Raw genomic sequence first — 11,429 nt, 5'->3', positions numbered from 1 at the left:
TGTTGTTTGGCGGGTCCGGGCTGGGGATTCGAACCCGCCACCTTAGGTGTACGTGGCTGGCGCCTTAGCCGGTTGAGCTATAGGTGCTGAGCCAGTTATGAATTTCTTACTCTGCCAAAAAGTTCATTCAGCACTGGGCCCTGCAAACTTTTTATGTATCAACCCTATTTCTTCTTTTCTTAGAAAATATCTTCAATCTTCTTTCCATGTACTTTTTAAAAATAATTTTATTATTCTTTATCACTTCATTATCCTCTTCATATATTTTCCAAAAAGTCAATCTTCATTATTTTGGGAGAAAGGCAATAATTTTAAGAAAAATTTAATTTTTTAAACTGTTTCACAGATGAGTTGCTAATTACTTTTTCTTCTTTTTTTATAGATATCAGTGTTTCTGTTATCCCATAAATGTTTTGGATATTACATTCATGGTAGATCAGTACATGGTCATGCAGATACTAATATGGAAGAAATGAATATGAATCTTAAAAGAGAAGCGGTATGAATGTATTTTACACCTTTTTGTTTTGAGAGATGAATTCTCTTTTCTTAATCTAGAATCTTTAGCAATATTAAATCCTCACTGATCACTTTTGCAAGTTGTTATCAGCTTAGTTCTCTGAACATTAGTAAAGGGAATCTAATTTTGCAGTTTCAATATGAACAGTCTTTCAGAGTTATAATTCATGAGGGAAAGTTCTTCCTTATAAAAGAAAGTAGAAGGAATTCTAAGTTAGAAAATCACCATTTGTTATGACGAATGGAATAATTAAGTGAATGTTGACTGGGACTTAATAACAAGGGATCAAGTTGACGAAATCTGGACACATTGGCTCAATCTTTCTGAGTCAAAGGAAAACTGACATTATGCACTTTATGATACGGTACAGTGGGAGGTATATAACGTCAGGCATGAAATACTTTTGTCTAAGAAAATTGAACCTGAATATAATCAAGCCTTTCAACCTAACCACCAGTTTATAGGCAATACACAGGATAAAGGAGCAAATTAATAGCACTACAGGAAGTAAATAGCCAGATCCAGAGTATAGGATCCCTCGCGGGACAAATGACTCAGTGTCTCCAAACAAATCTGTGGTATAAAAAGACAAGAAGGGATGTTGGTGGTGGTGGAAGAACTGTTACATTGTTGGTGGTTTAAGAAGCAAACCAAATAATTTAGATCCTGATTCAGACAAACCAGCTATAAGAAAAAATTGGGGGAGAAAAATCTGGGAGGCTTAATGAACTAAATGTTAAATTATATTGAGGAATGATTAATTTTGTTAGGTATAAAAGTAGCATGGTAGTTATTTTTTTAAAGTCCTTACTAGAGATAAGTGTAGAAAAGTATTACAGAGGAAATGACATAGCCTGGGGTTTCTTTTAAAATACTTTAAGGAAAAAATGTTGGGAAATAAATCAAACAAAATTGGTAAAATGTTAGTAATTATTGAAGCTAGGTGAGTGGCTTACTATTCTCTACTGTTTATATTTGAAAACTTTCATAATGAAATTTTAAAAAGAACAAGATACCCTTAGAGGAAAAACTAAGAGGATTTAGTGGTTAAGGGGCCATATTGATGACTTGGAAAAATTGGATACATGATAATGGCATCTCCGAGAAGAATTAATTTAATATTTTAACTATATCACTTGGTTAACTATTAGAAATATCTAATTACCCTGTGATGAAAAAATTAAAAAATGAAACCATAAGAGAACCTAAAAAAGTGTACTTTATGTTAGGGGATGAAATTCTAAACATAAGGAATAGAAAGCATCAAAAAGGGAATATTAATTGATTTTACTTTTATGTAGTACATTTATATATCAAACAATCATGATTAAAAGAGCAAATTACAGGAGAATGTTCGTAACAAATATGAAAGAGATATTATGACAATATTCAAGTCAAGCCAATAAGAAAATACTAAGTTAAAAGCTCGGTGGAAAAATGACCAATAGATTTTTAAAAATAAATAATGAAGCAGAATAGATAGTAAACATCTAAAAATATTTTAAATCATAATCATATAAAAATAATATATGTACTTCTTCAAATTAGCCAATTTTTAAGAGAAAAACTAATACTTAATAGCATCAAGGACGTAGTGAAATGGGCAACCACTAAACTACTGGTAGCAGGGTAAATTTTTCCAAATCTCTGGAAAGCATTTGGGCAATATATACCAACATTTTTTGTTTTTATTTTGAGACAGGGTCTTGCTCTGTCACCCAAGCTAAGTGAAGTGGCACAGTGTCAACTCACTGTAACCTTAAACTCCTGGAGGGCTCAAGTGATCCTCTCTTCTCAGCCTTCCAAGTAGCTGGGATTATAGACACACATACGCCATGTCCTGCTCATTTAAAATTTTTTTGTAGAGACAGGATGTCACTGTGTTGCCAGGCTGGTCTTGAACTCCAGGGCTCAAGCAGTACTTGCCCCTAGCCAGCCTGCCAAAATACTGGGATTACATGAGTGAGCTACTGCATCTGGCCACAATAGATTTCTAAGAGTTGATAATCTTTGATTCATTGATTTTATGAATTTCACATAAGGAAAAATTAGCAATATAAACAGCTAATTAAATTCAGGATCTTCATCACAGGTTTTTTGTTTGTTTGTTTTTGTTTTGAGACAGAATCTCACTCTGTCAACCTCAGTAGAGTGTGGTGGTGTCACAGCTCACAGCAACCTCCAACTCTTGGGCTTAAGAGATTCTCTTGCCTCAGCCTTGTGAGTAGCTGTGCTTACCACAACACCCAACTATTTTTTGGTTATAATTGTCTATGTTGTTTGGCAGGCCCAGGCTGGGTTCGAAGCTACAAGCTTCAGTGCATGTGGCTGGCTCCCTAGCAGCTGAGCTACAGGTGCTGAGCCCACAGATGTTTTCTATAAGGGAAAATATGTAAAAATTGGAGAATATTAAATAAATTGGTTTACATTTTCCAGTGAAATCTTAAGTATATATAAAATCATGTTTTATAAACCAATGAGGCTGGTCACGTGGCTCACGCCTATAATCTTAGCACTCTGGGAAGCTGAGGTGGGTGGATCACCTGAGCTCAGGAGTTCGAGACCAGCCTGATCAATAGTGAGACCCCATCTCTACTTAAAATGGAAAAACTAGTTGGGCTTTGTGTCAGGCACCTGTAGTCCCAGCTACTTGGGAGGCTGATGCAAGAGGATCACTTGAATCTAGGCATTTGAGGTTGGATTTTATGACCATAGCACTGTACCCAGGGCACCAGAGGGATACGCTGTCTCAAAAAGAATAAATAAAACTAAAAAATAAACTATTTAATAGCACAAGAAATTGTCCAGAATATAATGTTAAATGAAAAGAAATCAGTGTGTTCCCAATTTTATGCTAGTCATACGTATTAATTAACATATGCCCTAGAAAAAGGACTGGAAATGAAATTCCTGAAAATATCTGCATCTCTGGGTGTTGAGATTATAGATAAATTTTTTCTTTGCTATACTTCACTATGTTTTATAAATTCTCTGCAATGACATGTACTTTTTTTTTCATAACATCCTATTCTTTTTCTTTTTTTTTTTTTTTTTGAGATAGAGCCTCAAGCTATCTCCCTGGGTAGGGTGCCATGGCATCACATCTCATAGCAACCTCAAACTCCTGGGCTTAAGCGATTCTCTTGCCTCAGCTTCCCGAGTAGCTGGGACTATAGGCACAATGCCTGGCTATTTTTTGGTTATATTTGTCAATGTTTGGCAGGCCTGGGCCGGATTTGAACCCACCAGCTCTGGTGTATGTGGCTGGCACCTTAGCAACTTGAGCTACAGGCACCACCCAATATCCTGTTCTTTTTATACTTTTTTTTGGTGGGGTGAGCAGAGTCTCACTATGTTGCCCTCAGTAGAATGCTGTGGTGTCACAGCTCACAGCAACTTCAAAGAGATTGGACTTAAAGATTCTCTTGCCTCAGCCTCCCAAATAGCTGGGACTGTAGGCGCCTGCCACAACACCCAGCTATTTTTTGGTTGCAGTTGTCATTGTTGTTTAGCAGGCCCCAGGCCAGGCTCAAACCCACCAGCCTCCATGTATGTGCTGGTGCCCTACTCACTGAGGTAAGGTTGCCAAGCCTGAAATGGCATGTACTTTTTAAAATTTTTAAATTTTTTTATTTTTTGAGACAGAATCTCTGTTCTCCTGGCTAGAGTACACTGGTGTCATCATAGCTCACAACAACTTCAGACTCCTGGGCTCAAGTGATCCTCTACCCTCAGCCTCACAAGTAGCTGGGACTATGGGAGCACACCAGCACACCCAGCTAATTTTTTCTATTTTTTGTAGAGACAAGTCTTGCTCTTGCTTAGGCTGATCTTAAACTTCTGACTGAAAGCCGTCCTCCTGCCTCAGCCTCCCAAAGTTCTGGGATTACAGGCACAAGCCTCCACACCCAGCTGCATGTACTTTTCTAATCAAGAAAAAAGTAATTATTTATTTTTGAGACAGAGCCTCATTCTTTTGCCCTTGGTAGAGTGGCGTGGCGTCATAGCTCACAGCATCTTCAAACTCTTGGGCCCAAGAAAGAGATCCTCTTGCTTCGGCCTCCCAAATAGCTGGGACTACAGGCATCTGACCCAATGCCCAGCTAGTTTTTCTATTTTTAGTAGAGATAGGGTCTTGCTCTTACTCAGGCTGCTCTTGAACTCTTGATGTTAAGGAATTGCCTGCCTTAGCCTTCTAAAGTGCTACGTTTACAGGCATGAGCCACTGCGCTGGGCCAATTTTTATGTATGTATGTATATATTTTTGAGATAGAACCTCAGTCTTTTGCCTAGGTTAGAGTGCTGTGGCATCAGCCTAGCTCATGGCAGCTTTAAATTCCTGGGTTGGAGTGATCCTCATGTCTTAGCCTCTCCAGTAGCTAAGACTGCAGGTCCCCACCAGAATGCCTGACTAATTTTTCTATTTTTTTAGTAGTGATGGGGTCTTGCTCTTGCTCAGGCTGGTCTTGAACTCCTGAGCTCAAGCAATCCTCCCACTTCAGCCTCCCAGAGTGCTAGGTTTATAGGCATGAGCCACCATGCCTGGCAAAAAGTAATTTTCTTTTCTTTGGCCAGAGCTGGGTTGAACCCACTACCTACAGTATATGGGGCCGGGCTGGCGCCCTACTCCTTGAGCCACAGGCACCGCCCAGTAAATTTTTTATTTTTTTGAGATAGAGTCTATGTCACCCTTGGTTAGAGTGCCATGGCGTCACAGCTCACAGCAACGTCAAACTCCTGGGCTTAAGCAATTCTCTTGCCTCAGCCTCCCAGTAGCTGGGACTATAGGCGCCTGCCACAACGCCTGGGTTTTTTTTTTTTTTTTTTTTGATGTTATAGTTGTCATTGTTGTTTAGCTGGCCTAGGCCAAGTTCGAACCCACCAGGCTTGGTCTACATGGCTGGTACCGTAACCACTGTGCTACGGGTGCGAAGCCAAAAAAGTAATTTTTTAAATAGAGAAATTCACTATGTGTATTCTTTCTTTAAATCTGTAGAAAGGTGAGTGTCATATTGGGTTTGCAGGTTAGGTATAGACAAAGAAGGTGAATATTAAGAAGCTGTGAGTATATGAACAGGCTTCATAAAGGCACAGACAACCTGAACTGAACCTTGAAGTATCAATCAAATCCAAAAATTTTACATTTTTGTAGTTGTCAGAATTCAAGTCTTGTCAAGGAGACCTGAAGTGGATATCTGATCCATAACATTAACTGCTCAGTCATGTTTCACTACTTTTTTATTAGAATTAATTAAAATGTTTTAAAATGTTTAGAAAACAAAAAAGATTATAATTATAAAACTAGTTAATTCTAAGACAGGACCTTTTGATATATATTAGAGATTAATAAAATTGATATAAACAAAGCTAAGAAAATTAGTATATAATGAAAAAAAACTATATATATTATATATAAAGACCTGCAGAGGTGTGTGAATAAGAATAAGAAATTAGTAAAATCTGGAAGGGAAATGAGAACATTGGATGATGTTAGAATTTCTTTGTTTCAAAATATAATTTCATTAAATTTTACTTAGCTTCTGAATCTTGTAATGTGTGATACTAACTAAAAGAAAAATGCCGTATTTTCTTTTTGAGATAGGAAATTTTTATGATTTTAATTTTTTTTTGTTGTTTAATTTTTCAGGAAAATTTGTGTAGCCAGAGAGGTTTGGTACCCAACACAGATGGCCAGACTTTTCAGATTGCAATTTCTAGCCAGATGAGACAACAATATGACAGAATTCATGAAACACTAATGAGGGTTTGTATAAAGTACAGTTTTTATATATTTTGCCAATATTTAATGTTCTTTAAATACCAAGATTATAAGACATGTTGCATTTTTTTTTTCCTTTTTACATTAGAAAAATGGCCCTGCTAGACTATTGACTTCATCAGCAAGTACTTTTGAGCACAGTATAAAAGCATATAATACCATGAATAAATTTCTTGGCTCTTTCATTGATCATGTATGTATGTCAACATTTATGTTTAAACTAAAATCAAATGCAATTTTGAAAAAGTTAAGTAGAAATGTCAATTATTTATTTAAGTTAACCAAGTCAGTAGACTTTGACCTCCTCCCCTTTTTTTGCCTGTCAAATTTAATACTTAGGAATGAAATGTTTTAAAAGGTTTTTTTTTGCCATTAATAAACTATGACTTAGGGATAGAGTTAGGTTATGTAAAAGTAAAGTGAGATTTTACATGTGTGTTAACATAATGGTTCCCTTACATGATGTCTGCTCTGGAATTTTGTTAGCCAGTTACCAAAATAGTACTGTGTTATTCATTGCTGAAATCCTTAGGTTATGCTATGATTGTCCCCTGACAAGCTTGTTAAAAGTAATTTTCAGTATTTATAGCCCAAAATACGACTAAGGGCATTTAAAATTTAAAATTCCTAAAGAGAATTTTGTAATAAATCCCAGTGTAGTAAATTCAGTCTTTTTGCAGAACAGATTTTCTTTGTTGTTGTTTTTAACTTGTAGCCAAATTATCTTTATCTACTATCCATTTTTCATTTTCCTTCCTGCCCATTTTACATTAACTGGACAGCATTTGTTCCACTGCTGTTTTTGTGAAATGATTTTGTCTTTTTACATTAGGTTCATAAGGAACTGGATTACTTTATAAAAGATAAGTTGCTTCTTGAAAAAATTCTCGGAATGGAATTCATGGAACCAATGGAAAAAAGCATCTTTTACAATGGTATATTTCAAATGCCTTTACAAAACTTGATTATAGTTTCCCAGTTTGGCAAAAAACTAATAGTGTTGGTAATTTTTTCTTTGATTTAATAATTGTATATAAAAACAAACGAAAGATAATAGATGTGGTTAATCCCATGCAATTATAGTTTTCTTTGTTCCATTTTATTATGTCATGTAGCATATGACATATAAAAAAGATTCTGGGGCGGCATCTGTGGCTCAAAGCAGTAGGGCGCTAGCCCCATATACCGGAGGTGGTGGGTTCAAACCCAGCCCCAGCCAAACACTGCAAAAAAATAAATAAATAAAAAGATTCTGCAAGAAAGTAACAAAGCCAAATTTTAGAATCAACAGTATATGTAGAAGAAAAGTAAAAGAAATACAACAATTCAGACTTTATTGGCATGTTCACTTAGTGGCAAACTTATGAAACACTTAAAGAAGAATAACATTGCAGGGTGGCACGCCAGTCCCATATGCTGAAGGTGGCGGGTTCAAACCCAGCCCTGGTCAAAAAAAAAAAAGTAAGAATAATAACATTGTAGTTAATTTTTAACATCTAACTATTTTATTCACATTCTTAAAAATTACACATCTGTATTTGTAACAAGAAGAGTGGTTTCTCATTAATAAAAAGATAGTATTTATATTACTGGTACTATGACTGATAACCTGTTGTGTGAGTTGGTAAGAATAGAAATGGTATAAACCACTTTCCTGGCCTCGATGGGATTTATTTATTTGCGTGCCAGATGTTGTGCCAGTCCTGGATTACACAGACCAGTGACCCCTGACTCAGGCATCTTATTTAGTAGACTGTGGAAGATAAACATGTGACTGAATAAGGAGAGTGGTGCTGGGTTAGAAGCCAGGGTTCCAGGTTATGCTGAGGACAGAAGGGAGTACAGAAAATCCATTCAGACACAAGATGAAGCCAGAAGCGGCAATGTGGAGAAGCTTGAACTGGGTCTTAAAAAAAGTAGCTACTTCTCTAACAGGAGGGTTAGGGAAGAGAGAGGCAAAGACATCCATGTAGAAGGGGATGGATGAGTAGACTCAAAACAGTACACAAAGTGCACTGTGCATTTATGAACTTCATAATTGAAGCCTAGTATGAAGTGGGACACAATGAGAGAGAGTGCTTGAAAAGATAAAGAGGGCAGAGACAAAATTCGAGGGCCTTGTCTTATGCCCTAAGGAATTTCACTATTCTATAGACCAGTTGCTTCCAAAAAATAATTTTTAAAAATGTTTTCTCCCCCACAAGATGTATGCAAGTTGATTCATGGAGGCATGAGAAGAAAATAATAAAATTCCTATTTGTTATATTTGCTAGTTCATCATTGTTAAACTTTATTTTTAAAAATTTATATATAGTAGAGGCTGGGCCCAGTGGCTCACCCCTGTAATCCTAGCACTCTGGGAGGCCGAAGCAGGTGGATTGCCTAAAAAAATAAGCCAGGGATTGTGGCAGGTGCCTATGGTCACAGCTACTTGGGAGGCTGAGGCAAGAGAATCGCTTTTGAGGTTTCTGTGAACTGTGATGCCACGGCACTCTACCAAAGGTGACAAAGTTGAGACTCTGTCTCAAAAAAGAAAAAAATTTAAATAGAGGAGCAATTAATAAAATGTGTCTACTATGGGTTGCATGCTCAACATTTTATTCCAATAGGGATACATGATCAAAACACTTTGGAAACCACTGCTAATTAACATAGATATCATTGAAGAGAGCTAAGCAGATCTGCTTTGTAACTTGGAAGAATTTTTATTTAAGTTGCCCTATCTTAGAAAGTGTTTCTGAGATTAATTTAGCCTTTAGTCATATAAAGAGAGAAAGGATATTGATTAACAGTTCTTTGAAAGACATGAACTATAAATATAAACTTACACTACTAGCGATTACCAACCCTTGATCCCAATGGAAAACTGTTTTTTGTGAGATGTGAGGAGCTCCTTGACTAACCTCTTTTAGATTAGGAAATTTTAATACTTTTTATTTTTGTGTAAGCTATAAGTATTATGGGGAGTACTAGTTTCTCATATGCTATTTTTAAATATACAAATTTTATCACCAGCGTTTATCACAGATTTGTTCTATTTTTATGTTTCTAATTTATATTTCATAATTTTTTTAATAGATGAAAGTTATTCTTTTAGCGATGTTCTGTATTATGGAAATGAAGCCACACTTCTTATTTTTGACCTGCTATTCTTCAGTGTTGTGGATTTGGCTTGCCAGAATTTTGTGTTAGCAGCCTTTCTTACGTACCTACAGCAAGAGGTAAATTGTTTTTTAATTTTTCTAGGTTTCTTTTAAAAGAAATACATCAGAAGTAGATATTTATTTTCATAGCAGAGAGTAACAACTTCTACTTTGACTAGGAATTTGTAAAGGTTGAATATTATATTTTAACCAACCACATTCTATACTCTGTCTTTAGGTCAATGAAATACTGGGGTCTAGTGGAAGGCATAAGTTGCTTGAGAAAACATGAGAGAAATCTTGTAGAGAGACACTTAACTGCAAGTCTTCTAGATGCTAAAAGTGAACAGTAATTAGAGTCCTGTTCACGTTCATCACCAGTTGTTATTGTAACAAAAAAGCAAGCACTGGAGGGCCAGCTCAGGGCTCAGTAGGGAACTTATCATGCTCACACCTCCCCTGCCTAGATGGATAAAAAACAGCTACGTGGATGAGCGTGGAGACTGAAATGGAGATCTCAAGAAATGGCACATTTGATGTTCTTGAAATGGTGTTATTAATAGCACCTAAATATTCTTCACTATGTCAAGGAATTATATATGTGTCAGTAAATGTAATTTATTAGTCCCTGATAGAGATCTAGAATTATGAACAAATTCTATCCCTAACAAGTAGATTCTTTTGATGTTTCCATATCTTCTAGCATTAAATGAAAGTTGCCTTTCTTAATATTTAAACACGTACCCCTGTGAACCTGAAAGGTTTGTGTTATTAGTCATAAAAATATATTCTAAATAGAAACATACACTGTTTTGATATTATATAAAATGATAGTAGTCTTGAAATGATTTTGTGTATCACCATGAAGTTCAGATATCTAATATATGAAAATAAATAGTTGAGAGAATTAGCTCATTTAGATATTTTAATTGTGTACATATTTAACATATATATATTCATTTTCATTCTGAATTACTTTAATTTTCCAGATTTTTAGATTTATTCGTAATACAGTAGGACAAAAGAATTTGGCATCCAAGACGTTGGTGGATCAAAGATTTCTGATTTAATTTATTGAACAGATTCTTAAAGACTCAGTATAATCAAGACAAAAAAAAGTCATGATATCAGGTTGGTTTGCCATATTTTTAAAAACTTGTAATATAAATTATTCTGTTTTTTTAAATCTACGGAAAGACTTATTTTTATTATTGCAAATGTATAATGTGATATGATGGGCAATGTTATTTTCCCATTATTTGTGATATTTAATTTACCAAGTAATAAATTAGCACTGACAATGAGGCAAAAAAATATCCAAATGTTGCTTCCAACATAACACTTTTTAATTATCAAAGCAGTCCCCATAATCTGCCTCTGTAGATAACTTTATAAATTGGGATTTGCCTGCATTTTCTCACATTAACAAATTATTTGACTCCAAGTTCAAGACTAGACTTTAGTTCAGTATTTTCATGTTTTACATATTTATGTTTAAATAAACGTTGAAATATATTTTCAAATGTACTTTGAAATTTTAAATTATATTAGTCCTGACTCCGTTTGCTCATTCTAATTGTTCACCCTGTTTGGCAGTAGATTAATTCACTTGGATAATATGCATCTCATAAAATGGTACTTACTCATTTCTTTACTGTATACCTATTTTATTAGGTCAGTATACTTTTCCCATGAAATGTGTTTATATCTCTAATGGTGTTTATGTTTGTTAAGGTATTATATGTGACATTTTTCCCAATGTAGTTTTTATATATTTTTAATTACTTACAATTTTAAGAGTATTCCTCCAAAGTTTTGCTCTTCAATTATGTTTAAAGATTTTAAATAAAAAAATTATAAATTTATTATGTTAACAAGGTGTTTTATTAAAAGCAAACTTATGTTTCATAAGTCAGTAGACTTGTATTTTTTTAATATGGAGAAAATTAAGATCTAAAATATAATTAAATGCTGAGCCACATAGCTA

General features: G+C 35.0%; 1 protein-coding gene across 1 annotated transcript in view; it reads left to right on the top strand.

Moving 5' to 3' along the window:
* The window catches only part of TMEM67 (transmembrane protein 67), a 58,386-nt gene extending 47,874 nt beyond the window's left edge, over positions 1–10,512 (top strand). The window contains exons 22-27 of the mRNA XM_003782565.3: positions 383–499; positions 6,168–6,284; positions 6,388–6,492; positions 7,132–7,234; positions 9,378–9,520; positions 10,432–10,512. Of these exons, the coding sequence (XP_003782613.1) occupies positions 383–499; positions 6,168–6,284; positions 6,388–6,492; positions 7,132–7,234; positions 9,378–9,520; positions 10,432–10,512 (666 nt within the window). The remainder of the gene's footprint in view (positions 1–382; positions 500–6,167; positions 6,285–6,387; positions 6,493–7,131; positions 7,235–9,377; positions 9,521–10,431) is intronic.
* Positions 10,513–11,429: the final 917 nt, after the last annotated feature.

Source organism: Otolemur garnettii, unplaced genomic scaffold, assembly GCF_000181295.1.
Source record: "Otolemur garnettii isolate 467f Iridium unplaced genomic scaffold, OtoGar3 scaffold00004, whole genome shotgun sequence".
NCBI lineage: Eukaryota > Metazoa > Chordata > Mammalia > Primates > Galagidae > Otolemur > Otolemur garnettii.
Note: the sequence above shows the minus strand (reverse complement) of the source record. Positions and strands in the feature narration are given on the sequence as shown.